The sequence below is a fragment of the Balaenoptera acutorostrata genome, chromosome 10 (genome assembly GCF_949987535.1).
Source record: "Balaenoptera acutorostrata chromosome 10, mBalAcu1.1, whole genome shotgun sequence".
Taxonomy (NCBI): domain Eukaryota; kingdom Metazoa; phylum Chordata; class Mammalia; order Artiodactyla; family Balaenopteridae; genus Balaenoptera; species Balaenoptera acutorostrata.
In genome coordinates, this window is record NC_080073.1 from 619,732 (window position 1) to 638,671 (window position 18,940).

At 63.6% G+C, this 18,940-nt stretch overlaps 1 protein-coding gene across 1 annotated transcript in view; it reads left to right on the plus strand.

The window, feature by feature from the left end:
• CHCHD6 (coiled-coil-helix-coiled-coil-helix domain containing 6) overlaps positions 1–14,474 on the plus strand; it is a 131,297-nt gene extending 116,823 nt beyond the window's left edge. The window contains exons 7-8 of the mRNA XM_057554663.1: positions 13,265–13,400; positions 14,290–14,474. Coding sequence (XP_057410646.1) covers positions 13,265–13,400; positions 14,290–14,295 — 142 coding nt within the window. The 3' untranslated portion in view covers positions 14,296–14,474. The remainder of the gene's footprint in view (positions 1–13,264; positions 13,401–14,289) is intronic.
• Positions 14,475–18,940: the final 4,466 nt, after the last annotated feature.

Sequence of the window (18,940 nt, forward strand, 5' to 3'; positions counted from 1 at the left end):
ATAAGTGGGCTCGTGGAAACACACGTCACCTCCCTCGTCCGCATTCTGTGGGCCTGTGTCCATGTCGGTAAATGTGCATTTACATGTTCACTTTTAATACTACATTGTTATTCTAGAGGGTCAGAATTTATGTAATCGATCACTTATTGATGAATCCTGGGGAGTTTTCTGATTTTTTTTTACCAATATAATGATAACTGCAACAAATACGTTTATCTGTTGTCATGCACTTATTTAAATCCTCGTAGAGGGAATTGTTGGGTCAGAGAACACACACACACACACAAACTGTGTATTTATATGTGTATATTTATGTGTTTACATTTTACTTACTGACTGTCCAGAACAATGGAGGTCCTGTACCAATTTTCACTCCAAACAGTGATGCTGGACGGTGTCCGTTTCCCCAAGCACAGGATTTTAACAATATTTCTAAAAAACATCTTTGCCAATCTCACAACCAAAACCAAACAAACAAAACCTCTCTTTTTTTTAAAATTTTATTTATTTATTTATTTATTTATGGCTGTGTTGGGTCTTCGTTTCTGTGCGAGGGCTTTCTCTAGTTGTGGCAAGCGGGGGCCACTCTTCATCGCGGTGCGCGGGCCTCTCACTATTCTGGCCTCTCTTGTTGCGGAGCACAGGCTCCAGACATGCAGGCTCAGTAGTTGTGGCTCACGGGCCTAGTTGCTCCGCGGCATGTGGGATCTTCCCAGACCAGGGCTCGAACCCGTGTCCCCTGCATCGGCAGGCAGATTCTCAACCACTGCGCCACCAGGGAAGCCCAAAACCTCTCTTTTTTAAACTCCCTCATTTCTTCCAGGATCAGTGAGGTTAAACCCTTCCAGAAATTACTAGATGTTTGCATTTCTTCTTCTGTGAACTACTTACTTATGGCCTTCGCCCTTTTTTCCTTATTAATTCTTTTTAAAAGGTCTTTGTGTAACGGTGTTATTAATCTTTTATTTCTGTTGTGACTATTTTTTGAGTTTAATTTTTGCCCTTTGGAAGTTGATGGGGGGATAGGGACCCAGTGCATTTTTGCTGTTGTTAATTTTTCTGTTTGTGACTTAGGTTATAATCCAAAGGCCTTCCTTCCCACCATACCCATATTTTTAGGACGAGTACCGCTATGACTTATTCCCCACTAAGGCGTGCTCCAGATGACCCCACTGTGGTTTCTTAGGTGTGGGGTGTGAAGTACAGATGCACCTTGGTTCTTTCCCAAATGGGGAGCCCTCTGTCCCATCAGCAGTGATGTAAAAGTCCACCCAATCCTGTGCTAACGTCCTTGGGTCTGTTTCTGGACTCTTTTCTGGGGCCAAGCCTGCACGTTTTAGATATGTATAAAACATATTATGCAGCTACACTAATTTAAAATATTAAATATCCATCAGAGCAAGTTCTTCTACCTTGGTGACCTTTTTCCAACTTGCTTTTTCAAATGAATTTAGAATCACTTTGTCAAACTTTCCCTACCCCACTCCCAGCTGGAAAAAAAAAAAGGAAAACCTGGTGGGCTCTTTTTTGGGATAAATACATCCTTTTGAATACATTCAGTCCTCTCAAACTGCCATCCTTGTTGTGTTTTATTTTGCCTTATTTTGAAATAATTTCAAACCCATAGAAAGGTCACAAGAATAAGAACTCTTGCCTTAAGCCCGATTGGTCATGCTAGGGTCTGCGTCCTCACCGCCTCCCTCTAGACAAAAACACTGTCTCTTCCTGACGTGGTGACCTGTTGCCACTAAGTACTCTAGTCCAGCGTGTACCTCCCAGGACCGTCTTCCGTGACCACACACCACAGCTCTTCCGGTCGGGAAACCCTCGCTGACTCAGCCGCAGACCACAGGCACGCCCCCTGCTGCCCGCCGCAGCCCTTTCCTTTCTGGCCCAGGAGTTTGTGCTGCAGCTCCGTGACCATCAGTCTCCAGTTGGGACAGTTCCTTGGTCTTTCTCTGTCTCTCGTGACCTTGACAGTCTAAAAGGGTACAGGCCTCTCCTTCTGAAGGGCGACCCCAGCCTGGGTCCGCCCGATGTTTCCTCGTGGCCAGCCTCAGGCCGTGCGTTCCTGGCAGGAAGGCCCCCCAGAGGGTGCCGCGCCCTTCCTGGTGGGTCTCATCCGTCCACTAGGGGTGTGGACCGTGACCCGGTCACGGTGGGTCTGCCTGGTCCCTCTGCACAGGCTGTGTCCCTTGTGCTTGATCCCGGCTGTGCGGGAGGCTCTCCAGGGTGTGTCCAGATCCTAATCCCTCAGCCTCGGCCTCCAGGGACAACTGTCCCCTGAACCAGCCACCACAGTCGGAGTGGCCCATGGCAGTTGTTGACTTCCGTCGTTTCCTCTACATTTATGAATTGGATTAAAGGGAGAGTTTCCTTTCTCCCCCACTTAGGTGTTGATTTGTTTGTTTATGTTAGGAAAGAGTCAAGGAGTCACAGTGCCTTGCTGGGTTGTAATAGATTCCCTCGTTTATGTTGTTGTTCACGTGGTCCAGGATTCTGCCTTCAGACAGACTCTTCTGTCCTTTTGATGTGTGGCTTCACGCTCTGAGTGGCCTTCACTCTCTGGCACAGGTGTTCCGGCCCCAGCCCTGGAATCAGCCACGTCTCCACTCTGTTCTGTTTACTGCAGAGTGGTGCTTAGAAACCAAGGTCTGGGCGCTGGGCGTGCTTGCTGCTGCTGGGGTGTCAGTGTTTCCAGGTGCTCCCGCACAGGCATGCACGTTTACGTGTGTGAGTTTACGCACACTCACACGTACGTGTGTCTGAGCACGTGAAGTTCACACGGGTTCCCCGGGTTCTGGCTCTAGGGTTCTTGCAGCTTCTCCGTGTTTGGAGTTCCCTCCTCAACGGGCCTGGCTCCCTGGTCCTCCGCGTGCTACACCCTCACTTGCTCCATCACTGACCTTTTGTGCTCAGTGTAAACCGCCCTCACCGCTGCTCTGGCCGCTTCCCCCCCGGGCTGCACCGCGCACTCCCTGCGGCCCCTCCGGCAGGAGGGCGGGAGGGCGCCCACCCTCGTGCTTTGTGCTCCGTGACTCCAGGCTGACGGGAAGCACAGCAAGCCCAGCGCTGCACGGCTGGGGGCCGCGTCCCTCCGCCTCCCGGCTTTGGCTCCCTCTCCTCGATCAGGTGGCGTCAGGGTCTTGCTGGGCTCCGGGGACCGCAGGCGACTCTGATGCTGCTGAGGGTCAGCTCCGGTTCAGAGCGTAGCTGAGGGTGAGGAGGGGGCTGACCGTCCCGGTGCTTCCTGCACAGAGACTCCGGCCCCTCCCCGCCCTCGGTGACGTGTGAGGTGCATGGATGGGTGACGCCCTGAGGCCCTTTGCACCTCTTGTGTCGGCGACAGTGGACGGGGGTGCGGCCCACAGAGCGAATCAGCCCCAGTGTCCAGGGACGCCCCTCAGAACACCCCGGGTCAGCCAGGAAAAGGCCCCTGCGGTTTCCAAATGTGCTGGGAAACCATAGAGCGGGGGACGGACCTGCGAAGACCCCACCGCGCCAGCTCTGCACTAATCTGTTTCTTCACCGAGATTATGTGTCAGGTTTCAGCTGAGGACACGTTTCTGCAGGCTGAGGGGGGAAAGCTGCGTGGCTGGTGGAGGGTTAGGGTCTGGTGGGCCGGTGGTGGGCAGGGCTTCGGGAAGGGTCTGAGTCAGCGGACGCAGGGGCCGGTTGGGAGGAGGCCCCGGGGAGGCAGTTCTTGTGACGACAGGAGGCCTGTGCAGGCTAGGCGCCAGAGCCGGGCAGGACCAGGGGTGGGGGGTGCCCAGGGGCTCCAGGCTTCGGCTTCGGTCCCATCACAGAGGGGATGGGGGACACCCCAGCCTCAGAGTCACTGCAGGGACGGCCCAGGGTGGAGCAGCTGTGCCTGCTCACGTCACCAGGTGGTATTTCTGCCTGAGTCTCACCCGGCGGCGTCGGGGGTTAGTTCCTGCCTCTGTCCCTGTGTGCCCTGTCACCAGAGCACACCACACCACACCACAAACCTATTCGGGGGCTGGGAGATGTTGGCCGTCCTGCACTGAGGCTTATGGTCTCCGCCGACCTAACTCTGCCGCGTGTGGAGGGCTGTGTGGTCCGGCCCAGCCCAGAGGGACGCTCCTTGGTTTGTTGGTTTCCAGTCGACACTGAGCTCCTGGCTGCTGTGAGGGTCCCACCCCCGGGGCTGGGCACGGAGAGGCTCCCCCAGGAAGTGGAGTCTGTCCGGAGGCAGCTGGAGAGCAGGCCCAGGGCCACCCACGGGCCACAGAGGCAACAGGCTGGACCAGGCGGACATCTGGACGGTCAGGGGGACACGGCCTCCCTGGGCTGGGTCATCTGCTGAGCTCGGCGTCGGCGGGGACCCTGGACGCAGAGGTAGTAAGCTGGTCCCTGCCCGCGGGGCACTCCCGGTCCAGTGGGGCCGCTCCGCGCAGGTTTGGCCCCAGCCGCCGGGCGCCCTTGTAGGTGTGAGCCGTGCCAGCCCCTCGTGGGTGAGCAGAGGTGACACAGTCGATCGGGGACACTTGGCTGCAGTCAGAGGGGACGGGAGGACGGAGGCTGGCAGCGAGTGCACTCAGGACCTCCGCCCACACGGTGCCTGTGATGGCAGCCTGCCACCGGGACACCAGCCAGCGCCCCCCGGAAGTGCCCCTGCCAGCCAGCGCCCCCCGGAAGTGCCCCTGCCAGCCAGCACCCCCCGGAAGTGCCCCTGCCAGCCAGCGCCCCCCGGAAGTGCCCCTGCCAGCCAGCGCCCCCCGGAAGTGCCCCTGCCAGCCAGCGCCCCCCGGAAGTGCCCCTGCCAGCCAGCGCCCCCCGGAAGTGCCCCTGCCAGCCAGCGCCCCCCGGAAGTGCCCCTGCCAGCCAGCGCCCCCCGGAAGTGCCCCTGCCAGCCAGCGCCCCCCGGAAGTGCCCCTGCCAGCCAGCATCCCCCCGGAAGTGCCCCTGCCAGCCAGCATCCCCCCGGAAGTGCCCCTGCCAGCCAGCGCCCCCCGGAAGTGCCCCTGCCAGCCAGCGCCCCCCGGAAGTGCCCCTGCCAGCCAGCACCCCCCCGGAAGTGCCCCTGCCAGCGAGCACCCCCCGGAAGTGCCCCTGCCAGCCAGCACCCCCCGGAAGTGCCCCTGCCAGCCAGCATCCCCCCGGAAGTGCCCCTGCCAGCCAGCATCCCCCCGGAAGTGCCCCTGCCAGCCAGCATCCCCCCGGAAGTGCCCCTGCCAGCCAGCGCCCCCCGGAAGTGCCCCTGCCAGCCAGCGCCCCCCGGAAGTGCCCCTGCCAGCCAGCGCCCCCCGGAAGTGCCCCTGCCAGCCAGCGCCCCCCGGAAGTGCCCCTGCCAGCCAGCATCCCCCCGGAAGTGCCCCTGCCAGCCAGCATCCCCCCGGAAGTGCCCCTGCCAGCCAGCGCCCCCCGGAAGTGCCCCTGCCAGCCAGCGCCCCCCGGAAGTGCCCCTGCCAGCCAGCACCCCCCCGGAAGTGCCCCTGCCAGCCAGCACCCCCCGGAAGTGCCCCTGCCAGCCAGCACCCCCCGGAAGTGCCCCTGCCAGCCAGCATCCCCCCGGAAGTGCCCCTGCCAGCCAGCGCCCCCCGGAAGTGCCCCTGCCAGCCAGCGCCCCCCGGAAGTGCCCCTGCCAGCCAGCGCCCCCCGGAAGTGCCCCTGCCAGCCAGCATCCCCCCGGAAGTGCCCCTGCCAGCCAGCATCCCCCCGGAAGTGCCCCTGCCAGCCAGCGCCCCCCGGAAGTGCCCCTGCCAGCCAGCGCCCCCCGGAAGTGCCCCTGCCAGCCAGCATCCCCCCGGAAGTGCCCCTGCCAGCCAGCGCCCCCCGGAAGTGCCCCTGCCAGCCAGCGCCCCCCGGAAGTGCCCCTGTGCGGCGCCTTGAGGGGCGGGCGCATCCCGGGGGCTGGGAGCCAAGCGGCAGCCTGGGGAGTCGCCCTGCCGTGTCACGCCCACCGCAGGAGGAGCCTCAGTGTGGCCTCGGCCGCTCCGTGCACTGTGGACCGGCAGGCAGGAGGCCTGAGCCAGTGTTTGTGGCACTGCGCTCTTCCTGGGGCCACGGCCCTGCAGCAGAGGGACGTGGGCCGGGGTCCCTGCGGGGTCTGGGCCTCGGTGAGACCGTACGTGAGAGCAGGAGGGGCCGGCCCGTCCCTGGGCAGCAGGCAAGTGGCCAGGCCTGCACGGAGAGGAGGGGGCACAGCAGGGCTTGGAGAGGCCCCCCAGGTGTGTCACAAGGAGGTGGGGGAGGCAGACTGGGGGCGACACCAGCCAGCAGGTGCCGTGGCCCAGGAGACAGGGAGGCCTCGGGGAGGGGAAACAAGAGGATGCCGGCAGACGGGGTCCCGGGGGTCCTCAGGCGCTGCTGCTGCCGCCCCCTCCCCTGGAGCCTCCAGCCCCCCAGCCGCTGAGGGACCGTGAGGAACGGCTCTGCGGCCCCAGTGGTCCTGGTGTGGCCCTCTTCGGACCCCCAGGACCCCCGCGACCCACGCCTCCTTGGGCTGCGTCCACCCCACACGTCTGGTGAATCGGGAGGCTCCTCGGGGGGTCGTGTGCTTCCCCTGCGGCTTTTTCGCAAAGGACCAAAGCCGGGAGCGGCCTCCCTGTGCCGTGCACGTGCGCACATGTGCACGTGTGCATGCAGTGGCAGTCCCAGGGAGGAATCCTGTTGCTGGCTAAGCAGCCGTGGGGGCCACTTTGCGCTTCATTTCCTCAGGACCAGAGCTCTGCTAGGCCTGGGCTCCCAGAATAGCGGCCCCCCCGGGAGGGTCCCGTGTGGCCTCTGGCGACAGCGCGTCTCTGGGCCCCACCCGCCCGGGCTGAGTGGCACGTGGTCGGCAGCGGCCAGCGAAGCGTGTCCTCAGCGAGCAGCTGGTGTCGTCGGCCCCTGGGCCCTGGCCGGGCCGCCGCGGAGCCTGTCCCGCGGCTCAGCTGGCCCTGACAGAGATGGATGTGCAGCTCTGTGGAGCCCACGCACCTCGCCTCCGAGCCGTGATAGAAAGCCTGCTCCGTGCGTTCACCCCCGCCAGCGCGTCTCTGAAATGAAGTGTCAGGAGGATGTCTAATGGCCCAGTTCCACACCAGCGGTAGTAATGGGAGAAGGCCGAGGTGATGAGATGTCGGTCAGTGAAGCAGAGCCCACAGAGGGACGTGCTTGACGTCGCACTCGGGCCCGTGAGCAGCCGGGCCTGTGTGAGCTCGGAGGGGGCCCGGCCCCGCGCTGGCTGGTGTCGGCCCTTCCAGTCGGCAAACTTCTGGCTCCCCTGGGAGCCTGAATCCCATGTGTCTTTTGCTTCTTTTCTGTACCCTTGGTTCTTTCTTCCTTGGAATTTTGGGGGAATTTTCCAGACTTGGAGTGGAGCTAAATGGACGCAGTGTGGAGCCAGATAACCGGGCTCTTATGCTGGCTCCGTCTCTTGCTGTGTGGCCTTGGGCAGGTCACCTGACCCCTCTGACACTGGTGTCCCCACCTGCAGGATGGGCTGCTGTGCCGGGTTAGGACTTGGCAGGGGCTGGTCCTTAGCATGACCTGGACCTCAGGCCCGGCCTGAGGTGCAACCTGGGACGAGAGGCCTCCCACCTGAGCCGTTTACCGCGGAGCCTCTGTCACGCAAGATGCGTGTTTCTGTCTCAGGAGGTGACTGGTGAGCCGTCTGCCTCCCGCTAGCTTCTGCCCAGCCGGCACTCGGCGCTTTCCGGCGGGGCTGGCTGCGTGCTTCCCGGGGCTGCTGTGGCCCACAGCCGCTCTCTCTGAAGCTGGAGGACCCCCGGGCGTTTGTCCAGCTCCTGGTGTTGCCGGGAGGCTTGGCATCCTCGGCCTGTAGGTGCATCACCGCAGCCTCTGCCTCCGGCGTCACGTGGCTTCTCCTCTGGTCTGTGTCCGTGGTCAGTGTCTCTCCTCCTCTTAGGAGGACACCAGCCACGTTGGATCAGGGGCCTCCCTGCCCGACCGTGACCCATCCTGACTAACTGTACCTGCCAGGACCCCATCTCCAATCAAGGTGACACGCTGAGGCTCCAGGAAGGGCGTGCTTTGGGGGAGGCGCCCCTACCCGCTGGCCTTCACGTGCGCAGCGGGTTCCCAGGGCCTGGGCTCCACACCTCGCCGCAGACGCCCCTTCCGGGCCGGCACGGCCGAGCGTCTCAGCTTTGCCACAGGAGAGCTGAGAGCAGTTCCCAGCCGCGGACCGAGAACTTCAGGCGGCGTGAGGGTCCGGTTCCCTGGGGCCGGGGCCGTGGCCGTGTCTTCCCTGCAGGGGTGTGGTTTCAGCCCTGTCCCTTTCACTGGGCTCCCCCAACCCCCATGCAGACCACCCCTGCCCCTGGGGGGAAGGATGGCAGAGCCGGGAGTGAAGGGGAGATGCTGGGGGCTGCAGAGGGCAGGTCCCTCCCTAGTGGCCTTGGTGGCCTTGCTGTGTGACTCGGGTGAATGATGGGTGAGCATGTGCAGTGGTTGTTTCATGAAGCTGTGTCCCCCTCCGTCCTGGTGCCCTCGCGGCAGGGTGGTCCTCCAGGCCACGCCCATCATGGGCTCCCCTGCAGCTCCGAGCCTCCCCGGGCCCTGCGCCCTTGTGGGGACAGACTGGCCTTGGACGGGGGACCTCCCGAGTTCAGGAGGGGGAGAGCAGGGCCGGAGAGAAGGGACGGACGCGGACAGGAGGGACTGCTTAGCACAGGGCCCAGTGAGCTGTAATCGCCCCAGAAATGGGTTTGTTAACCTCCTTGGAGTTGTGGAAACCCGTGGGCTGCTTTATGTTCTAGGACAATCAGTGCTCGCAGTGGAGAGGGTGGGCTATGGGGGTGTCAGGGACAACGTGCCCAGCGTACGAGGTGCAGGAGGAGGAGGATGTCGGGCTCCTGTGGGTGCCCACTGGGCCGCTCGTCCCGCAGTGACCACACCGGCCGTGAGTCTGGCGCAGAACTGTGGGAATAACGGGGGCCCCACGTGGGGCTCGGGGGGCATGCGTGGAGGGAGAGGGCGAGCGGAGCGGAGTCAGAACGGGGCCTCCGGCCTCCAGGGTCAGGTGGGCTGCGATGGGCCCCTGCGCAGGAGGAGCCTGTGAGGCTGGACTGGGGGAGTGGGAGCAGAGCCCCGGGCAGAGCCTCTGGGAGAGGAGAGCGGGCTAGGGGCGGGCGGGTCAGGAGCAGAAGTGGTTTGGGTTTGTGGTCTTCTTAGACTCTAAAAAGGTGAGGTGTCTTCAGCAGAGAGCGGAATAGCGAAGGTACGAGAGGGAAAGGCCACTGGGAGAGGCCACCCAGGTGCTGGGGGAGAGACGGGGTGGCTGATGGGGTGCCTTGGCCCTGCAGAAGGACCTCCTCTAGGTAGGAGGCAGGGGTAGTGAGGCTGGGATGCCAAGGAAGGGTGTCTGTGCCCTTAGGGTGCTGGTGGCCCTTGGGGGGCAGGGGGACGGGGAAGCAGACCCCAGACTGTGTGGGGAGTGGCACGGAGGGCTCAGGAGAGCTGGGCCCCAGGGCCTGAGCACCAGAGGGGGAGGAGGCCCTTCTGGAAGGGTCACTGTGGCCTGGGGGCAGCTGCTCTGGGAACCACGCAGAACTGCAGCCGGCAGGGGGTGCAGAGGAGGCAGGACACGGCCGGGTTTGGCCTCCGCGGACCCGAGCCAGGGGCCAAGAGGAGCGGGCGTCTGCGGGGACTGAAGGCCTCTGGGGAGGAGGGATGGAGGAGGGGAGGCAGGAGGAGGAGCGGTGGCCTCTAGAGCCACCCAGGTGGGGTGGGTTAGGTCCAGGGAGAGAGAGGATGACCGTCCCTGCTGTTTGGGAGTTGCAGTGGATACATCTGCGGTTTTCAGTTAGATTGGAGAGAAGCAGGAACGTTGTAGTTAGAAGGTGAGAGGGAGACATCTATGATGGGGGGGAGGCATCCAGAACGAAGGAGGGGGAGGGGAGGCATCTAGAATGAAGGAGGGGGAGGGGAGGCATCTAGAACGACTCCCGGCTTCTGACTAGGTGGGTGACCGGAGTGGCAGGGACGCCACTCACCAAGATGGAAACTAGGTGGGAAGTGGGTTCCTTGGTGCCTGATGGTGAATGTGGTGAGGAATTGGCGGGTTGGGGGTGACATGCTAGGCTGGAAGGCTCCAGGGACCCGGGGGGGGGGTCCAAGCATTGGAGTTTGGGGTGTGTGTTGTTGGGATGGACTGGGGTTGGCCCTGGGGGGAGAAGTTTAGGGTGTTTGGGGCAAAGGAAAGGGAGGAGGGCCCTCTGTGCCCACGCAGGTGGGGAGGGCCGGGTTCCCAGTGCGGGGTGCCTGGCAGTGAGAGCGACATGGCCGGTCTCCCGAAGCTGGCAGGGGGCAGCGGGCAGTGGTCCGGAGTGCCCAGGGCAGCTTCAGAGCACCATCCGGGCCTGGGTGAGCCATGAGCTGTGAAGCACAGGTCGGACGGGGCCCATCTTCCAGCCCACACCTGGGCCCAGCCCCAAAGCCTCTTGTCGTCGCTCTCATCTGCCAAATGCCTGCCCCACTCTCTGCCGGCCCCACCTGCCCTGCCCCCCTCACCCTGCAGGCTCCTGTCTGGCATCTCAGCCCCTCGTGCAGAGGAGGAGAGTCTGGCAAGCAAGGGGAGCTGACCTCTGAGGGGGCCAGCATTCACCCCCCAGAGCCTCCCAGACGGGAATCCTAACACGTCCCTCAGCTGGGGGGGCAGGGCTTCTCTCCGTCCCTGGAGAGGTCACTGCCCTGGGTACCTTCTTTGTGTGTCCAAGCAGCCTATAAAGCCTGAGCTGTTTGCATGCAGTGGACGGGGTTGCCACGGCCCCAGCTGTGTGACCCAGCCTTGCCTGCTCCCTGCCCCGTCCCATTCACGGCCGGTTTGCAGGCAGACAGGTGAAATTTCTTGCGATTGACGTTTTCCTGACACCCTATCTCCTCCTGTTGTCACTGACAAATGCCAGAGCAGAGGGGCGTCCGCAGGCCCACGGGTGGCCCTGGTGTGAGGGGCCGGATTCTGCTTGGCTCCTCCCTCTGTTTCTCCTGAACTGGGAGCCCACTGGGTGCTCTGCGAGGTTTGCCCTCAGAACGCACAGGGGCCCTGGTCCAGGGACCTGAAGACAGAAGGTGGGGGGCAGAGTTAAGAAGCCGCTGCTCTGCCCATTTACAGCCAGCGGTGAGTCGCTTCTGCCGTCGGTCTGGAGAGGGTGCGGCCCCAGGACGAGCCCCACACCACTGGCCAGGCTGCCGGCCGTCCTGCCCGCAGACGCCTCTTTCCATGAGACCTGCAGCTCCGACAGCTCTGCTGGCCGCACCCTCAGGGGCCACGGGTGGGAGCTGTTCATGGGGAGCAGGGCTGGATGGGATCCGCCGCTCCAGGGGCTGCGGGGCCAGGGGAGCAGGAGGCCTGTGTGGGAGGACGGCAGGCGGGTGCCAGGATGGAGCCCGAAAGATGGGGCCTCGGGGGCTCCCCGCCAAGGGCAAGTGGGGACGGAGGAGCCCAGAGGGAAGTGCAGAGGGAGCTGTTCCCAGGGGAGGGCAGCAGAGAGGAGATGCCCGTCCGGAGGCATTTAGAAGGCCCACCACTGGACGTGCCCGTGTCAGAAAGGTCTTGAACGCGGAGCGAGGGGCATCCTGCAAGCCCTGGGCAGCCAGGCGGTCACCCCACTACCGCGGCAGACGGAAGCCAGTGAGGGGACCCCAGGGCCCGGGAGGAGAGGGTGGGCCCGGGAGCCCATCTGTTCTCCCGTGCGAAGGTCAGCGCCGAGGAGAGACACGTGTCCTCCTCAGGTAGGAAGCCTCCGAGCCCGTCTGCACGGTGCAGGCAGGAGCAGGGCCGCGTGGGGCTGTAGGGCCGCTGCGTCCCCTGGATGCGCCCTCAGGACCCGGTGGAATCCCGGGTGGCAGGCAGGGCCTTCCGGGGAAAGGGGGCTGTTTCTCCCACCACAGCCTTGACCTTCGGAGCCGTGGACCTCGGCGTAGGCGTGGCGGCTGCTCCCCCCCCCCCCCCCCCCCGCCTCCTGCCTGTTCAGCTTGTAAACCTTCTGTTCCGTCCAAGCCACGGATCTTAGCTGATCACGGTCACTCCCTCGTCAGGGATTGTCTGGGGGTGGGGGGCGGCGGTGGGAAGGGAGGGGCTGCAGTGTGTGGTCGGCGGGCCTGAGGGCCAAGCCCACACGCGGGCCCGGGGGCCCGTGGGCATCGCTGCCGGGACGGTGGCGCCGGGCGTGTCGGCCGCAGATGGGTAACGAGAGCCGCTGAGCCCTCCGTTCCTGGTCTTAAGGGATGGATGTGGGTGGCTGAGTTGCGTTAAAACCAACGTTCCAGCCCAGCACCTGCTGCAAGGCTGGACTTTTGAAACTAGATCTGGGGCCGGGGAGCTGTCGACCTGCAGGCCCCGGGTGACAGGAGCAGGGGTCCTTCCACTGCCGAGGCCTCCCCGGCGCCCGAGCTTGGGAGGGCAACACGGGGCCCAGGCTTAGCCGCGGCTCCGAGGTTCCTGGTGGACCTGCCAGAAACCGTGGAAACCCTGTGAGTGTGTGTCCTGGAGCCCTTGCATCCTAGTGTGGGACCTGGGCCGGCCACCTGCCTCCTCGTCCTCTGCTGCCTGGTTTGGGGTTGGGGCGGGCGGTGAGAGATGGCAACCCCGCCCAGAGCTGCGAGGAGCAGGGGCCTGAACACGTGAACACAGGAGCTCGGGGGCGTGAGTGCATGTGCGTGTATATATGTGCACATGTGTGAGTGAGTGTACAGCTGTGTGCACAGGTGTGTGTGCATGCACACGTGTGTGCACGCGTGTGTGAGTGTGAGAGGGTGCGTGTACAGGGGAGCATGTGTGAGGTCCGGAGAGAGGGGAGGGCGGGAGGGGCAGCAGGCGAGGCGTCAGGAAGAAGACCCCCGTGACGGACTTGAGAATAAGCTTTATTTCCCTTTTCCATCTTTGTTTCATATTTTTAAAAAGAGAACATAAAATCATTCTTCAAATGAATACGTTTAGAGTCTAGTTTTAGGCTCTGAACCTACCTTGATAAACAAAGAAAGAAAAAATAGTAAATTCCTCTAAAACGCTGCAGTGATATTCTCTAGGAAGTGACAGTCTGAACACCTTAGTTTTTTTTAAACATTTTGTGGTTATCCAGTTTTCCTCATCGTGCACGTATTAGTTTCAAAATCAGAAAAACAGCTTTGGGGGAGACGATGGTGGCCCACACCTGGGGCGGGAGGCGCCCTGGAGGCCTTGGGCGGGCGGGGTCCCCCGAGGGCCACCTCGGCCCCTCTCTCGGGGGTGACCCGACGCTGCGGCCCCCATGCCTGGCCCGTGGCACTGCCCCAGACTGCCTCCTCCTCTCTGCAGGCCCCGCAGGGTGGAGCCCGTGTGCTCGGGGCTGCAGGCCCAGATCCTGCGCTGCTACCGCGAGCACCTGCAGGAGGTGCTGCTGTGTGCGGACCTGGTCAAGGCCTACCAGCACTGTGTCGGCTCAGCGCACAAGGTAGGCGTCAGCTGCAGCCTCCCGCCCGCCCTGGGCTCCGCGGGGGTGGGCGGGGAGGGGGTCTGTGGGCGCCGCCAGGCCAGGTCCGAGAGCAGCTCTGGGTGAGGTCAGGCCCTGCTGTCCGGGGTGGCCACCGGTCCTGACCTCTGGGCAGCGGGGGGTGGAGAGGCCAGGGTGCAGGGTAGGGGTCGTGGAAAGGGCCGGGCTGCCCTGTGGAAGGGGGAGAGCTGAGGGGGCAGAGGGCAGCCACTCCCGCGCTGGCCTGATGGGGCCCGGCCTTTGGTGAGTGGAGGTGGTCATGGTGGTCTGGGTCCCACGTGCTCCCCAGCCCCATGTTGGGGGGCACTGCAAGCTGTCCTAGAGGCCCTGCCCTGAGGCGTGGTCCTCCTTCCTGACCCTCCCTGCCAGCTCCCCAAGGTCCCAGGCCCCGCCATTCTCGCCTCAGGAGCCTCCGGCTTTAAAGGGTCCCTAAGAGCACTTTGCCCCTGGGAGCTGCCTGGCAGCAGGGAGGGAGCAGGTCAGAGACGCAAGGGTCCTCCCCAGGGCTGCTGCGCGAGCTCCAGCCCCGTGAGGTGCTGTGTCCCACGCACCAGCACCTGGGGGTGAGGGCTCTCCAGGCGGTTTCACTCTGAGCTAAGAAGAAGAGAACAGGGGGGAGACCTCGTGGGGCGAAGGAGAGCTGGGTCTCCGGGCCAAGACCGTGTGCACAGGGTGCAGGCGGGAGGCCACAGGCACGTGCTGCGTGGGCACCGGGCACAGAGGTGAGGAGGCCCCGTCCAGGCCTGGGGACCCACGGGGCAGGACCCTCTCCATGAAACGGGCCCTCGTGGAGCAGAGCCTGGGGGACACGCGCGCTCCCGGTGGACCTGATCTCTGTTCTCCTTTGTAGGGTTGACGCAGGCCCACCCCGGTCCTGGCAGCGACTTGGAGCCTGAAGAGGGGACCCGTTGTGGGACCACAGTCCAGAGACCGCAGGCGCCGGCACCCCTGCTGGCACGTCCGACGCCCCCGTGCTGGAGAAGTAGCGTGTGTGCCCCTGTCCGCAGACAAATAAAGCAGGCGTCCTTGTCTTCAGTCGTGTCTGGGCTGCCAGGAGGGCCTGCTGCCGCCTCCATGCCCGGAGCGTGGCCCCAGGTCAGGCTGGAGGACGGGCACCCGCCAGCGCCAGTGGGGCAGGCGGGTGCGGGCCTAGCCGTGCCCAGAGCGGGCGGAGGTGCGCGAGGGGAGCAGTTCCTCGTCGGGGCGCAGCAGGGGAGCAGGCCAGCTTCCTGACAGGCTGAGCTTGAGTCCAGCGCCGGGTGGAGGTCTCCCGGGCAGCCAGAGGCTGGGAGAGTGGGAGCCCAGATGGGGGCCGGGGGCGGGGCACAGACTCTGCACAGCTGGGCGTCTGCAGAGAGTAAAGCTGGGCGCAGGGCCAGGGGTGGGTGCCAGGCCGGGAGGTGCTCCTGAGGGACCAGCGCAGTCCAGCCCCTCTGAGGGGTGTCGCCCTGGCCTTGGGGGGAGGTGGGCTCAAGTGGAGAGCCTTGCAGACACCTGGGGTCACGAGTGACCCTCGGGGGCCGGGGGCGGGGCTGGGGACAGACCAGGCCGAGCCTTAGGCGCTGGAATTGCCCCGACTGGACTTCACTGGGCAAGGGGAGGACCTGGGTGGTTTCTGTGTGTTTGGCTTGGGTGCTGGTGATTCTGCAGACTGAGCAAGGGATGCGGGTCAAGAAGGGCAGGTGACAGCCGGGCTGGGGTGAACTCTGCTCGGTCGGCGCCCACCTGCCAGTCCTTGACCCTAGGCAGGGCCCCCGCTGAGGCGCCCTGACCGCCCGGCTGCACCTGCCAGCCCAGCGCTGTGCGGGCAGCAGGAGGGGGACGCTCGGCTGGTGAGCTTGATTTCCTGTCACGGTTCTCTGGAGCCCAGGCCCTCTGGAGCTGAGAGCCAGCGGTCCTGATGCCAGCTTTGCAGCCCCGGCTCATCCCCCCGTTCTTGCATGTGGAGCTGGAGATCCGCGGGGCTTGTCGGCGTCCGGGGGGCTGGGCAAGCTGCCCCTGCAGCCGTCTCAGCGCAGCTGCATGTTGGCCAAGGAGATGCCCACCCAGAGGTCCTGGTCAGCTTCCCCAACACACCGGGGAACAGTCAGAAACACACAGCGGCCCGGTAGGTGGAGGGCGCCCAGCGAGGGGCCCTCTGCGAGGTCAGCTCAGTGGGGTCACAGGTCACCGGCTCATTGACCCTAAGTGACATCAGAGCCACCCTTCAGCCAGAAACTGCCAAGGCCCTTCTGAGACTCTGTCAGAAGCCTGTGGTGTCCAGGGCCGCGTCCAGCTTCCTAGTCTCAGACCCTGTTCTCCCACCCAGGAGGCAGCCTCAGAGCACCTGCGTGAGCACCGGTTTGCCTGCACCTGGCCACCTGTGCCTGTGTGTGTGTAGGCCCCTGTGTGTGAGCAGACGTGTGCACTTGTGCCTGTGTCTCTCACAGGCAGCCAGCCGTGCTGTCCACCTGCTCGTGCCCCTGCCTCCCTCCTGGACCTCAGCCCGTTCCCCGGACTCCCCTGGCGCCAGAGCCAAGCTTCCGTGGGCTGAGCGCCACCCTCCCCTACTGTGGCCGTAGGGCTGTGTGTCCGAGTGTTACTTTGGTGGGGGGTTGCGTGTGCTCAGGGCGCGGGCTCTGTGCGCACGTGTGTGGGCCTTTGTGCACGACGTGCCTGTGTGTGGGCCCGCAGCTCCAGCCCCTGCACGTGGCCATACGTGGCAGGAAGTGGGGCCTGAGAGAGTGTGGCACAGATGAGGCTTGTGTCCAGAGGGTGTGGACCTCGAGGCAGGCATTCTGGGCCCAGGCCCCGGCTATGTGACTGTTGGGGAGTTATACTCATCCTACCCTGTGGCTGGGGATTAAATGTCATGACGTTGGCTGTGACATCCAGGGTCCAACCAGGAGCCAGAAAGCACTGATTATTTAAACAGAGGAGCTGAGTCCAGGGAGTTGGCCCCAGAAGAGGTGGAGGAACTAAAACCCCGGATGGGATGCTGTGATAACCCAGAACTTAGCAGTAGCATGAAGCTCCTGTCACCCAGGGCTGGAGGGACAAAGGGAGGGCGCAGGTCACCCAGTGGAAGCTGGCTCAGGGAGCTGGAACCACAAGGGACCTGGCCGCTGCCCATGGCCCCCCCTCCTCCCGCCCTGCAGCCTTCACAGGCGCTTCTCCCGGGGTCGTGTGACAGGCGGCCCATGGTCAGTGCTCAGCAAGCGTGAGAGCAGAGGGCCCGCCACCTAGAACCCTCAGGCCACCTGCCGGCGTCCGGCCTTTGACCCGAGTCCGCTCCCTCTGGGAAGTCACTGTGCCCAGGAGCCACCTGGCCAGAGTCACCCTCGAGGGCCAGAGCTGCATCCAACGGCGGCCTGGTGGAGCGGGTACAGAGGCCGGGCTGCCGCGCCGCATCCCAGGGCAGCCCGGCTCTGCCTCCGCCCTCCGCTCCCTCCCCTTACGGGCAAGCGCCGACCCCAAGGTCAGTCCCTCATGGAAGTCCTGCAGGCTGCTCTCTGCCCGGGAGGCCCAAGGAGCTGACCCTGCCATCCTCACCACGTCCCGGGTGCTGGGAAGCAACGGCGACACCTGGTCCGTGCCCCGGGCCTTGGTGCAGCAGGAGAGCCGACCTCGGACGTCAGTTGGCGAGGCCCTCGGGAGAGGCCCGGGCAGTGGCCGGAGGGGGCTCCTCTGGGGAGCTGGGCCCCACTGGGTTTATCACAGTGTCGGTGACGTCGGCAACACACTGGAAACAACCGAGTGCCTAGCAGCAGAGGACGTGTTAAATGAAACATGCTCCGCCCACCGGCTCTGTGGCCTCTGACAACGGCGATTCAGCCTGGAGCGTGAGTCCGCTTAAAAACTAAGTCGCGTTAGCTGCGTGAGCCCACTGTTTGGAGGAACAAACACCACGTGGACATATGTGGAAACACAAGGAGCGAGGCCAGGGGGTGCCCACCGAGACGTTTCCGTGGTTTAGGGTTATGGTGTGTTTTGTTAGGGTTTTTATAATTAACTATATTTTCTGTTGTTCCACACTGACCAGAACGGTTTTCTAACACCACCGCCCCCCGCCCCGCCCCGCCGGCTCGAAGCCTCCGAAGGCAGGTGGCGGGTGCAGCCTCGCGCCTGGGCGTGGGTCCAGGGTGCCGGCGCTCCCTTCCCGCCGGCTGTCGGGCCCAGCGGCGACCCCTCAGCAGAGCCTGGATCTCCCTGAGCAAAGAGCTTCCCGCCTGCTAAGCGGGCAGTGGGGGTGTGAAGCCTGCTGAAGGGACGTGGGGAGACCAGGCAGGGTCCAGGGTACGTCGGGATTGGGGGGCTGGGGAACTGAGGCGGCAGGAGGGGTCTTGAAGCTACTCAGACGAGCATTGGCAGCGAACGTCCACTCTGGCAGTCACGGCCCTGGCACGGGAGGTGCAGCGCTGAGCAGACGGGAGACCCTCCCCCGGGGGCCCAGAGGTCGTTGGGGAGATGGACCGGACGAAATCCAGGCTAGAGGGTGTCACGCAATGGAGAGGACGTGGGGCTGGGGGACCAGGAGTGAGGGCTGCCCACACACACCCGCGCCGCTGCCTGGCTGCCGGCACCCAGACCAGGAGCTCTGTGCGGCCCCGGCCCGGGAACCAGCCCTGCCAAGTCCAGGTCGCGCTTAAGGAAGACACTTCCGCTTCGTACCTGACAACCTGCCTCATTAAATTTAATGGACTGGTTGTTCCCGTTAAATAAACATCAACTAATTAGGAAAAACATATTTGCTGAGGTTTGGCTATGGAACGGATAAACCAATTACACGGTTATTCAGCCTCAAAACACACGCGGCCATGAGGAGGGTGCAGACCACAGCAGGGAGGGGTGGTGGAGCCCTGGGACTCGGAGGCTCCCCACCGCAGTCCACCTCCTCCCCAGGGCTTGGTGGGCCCCCAGAACGTCACCCTGGAATGACACTCCAGGCTCCCGGAGTGCAGGAGTCCGGGCAGGATGGACCCAGACGGGCGCCAGGACCCTGCAGCATGAGGGACAAACTCCTACTCAAGTTGACAAGAGACAGGAGTGCTGGCTTGTGTGACAGAAAAGTCCAGAAGGAAGTTTCAGGCATAGCTGGATCAAGGAGCCTAGACACAGGTGTCAGGATCCGGCCGCTCTCCTTCCACCTCAGCCCTGCTCTCCGCCTTCATCCTTGGACTCCATGAAGGGCCCAGCGACTCTCGCCTTACAAAGAGTTTCTCTTTCCCTCTAGGTCCAGCTTGGGGGTTATGGGCAAACAACAAACTGCCCTAGAGCTGACACAGTAACATCAGAAACCTCTTGGGGAGCCCAGGAAACATGAAAAAGTGCTCCACAGCCTTATGATTCATCAGGGGATTGCAGAGAAATACCTATGCAATGGCTGGACTTGGAGGCCAGACAGCACAGCTGTGGGTGCTTCTGCTGGGTCGACACCCCGAGACGAGTGCGTATGTCGTCTTGAGGGCGACGGAGGGTCGTTGGCGCGGCGGCAGCCTCGGCGTTGGGACCACCCAGATGTC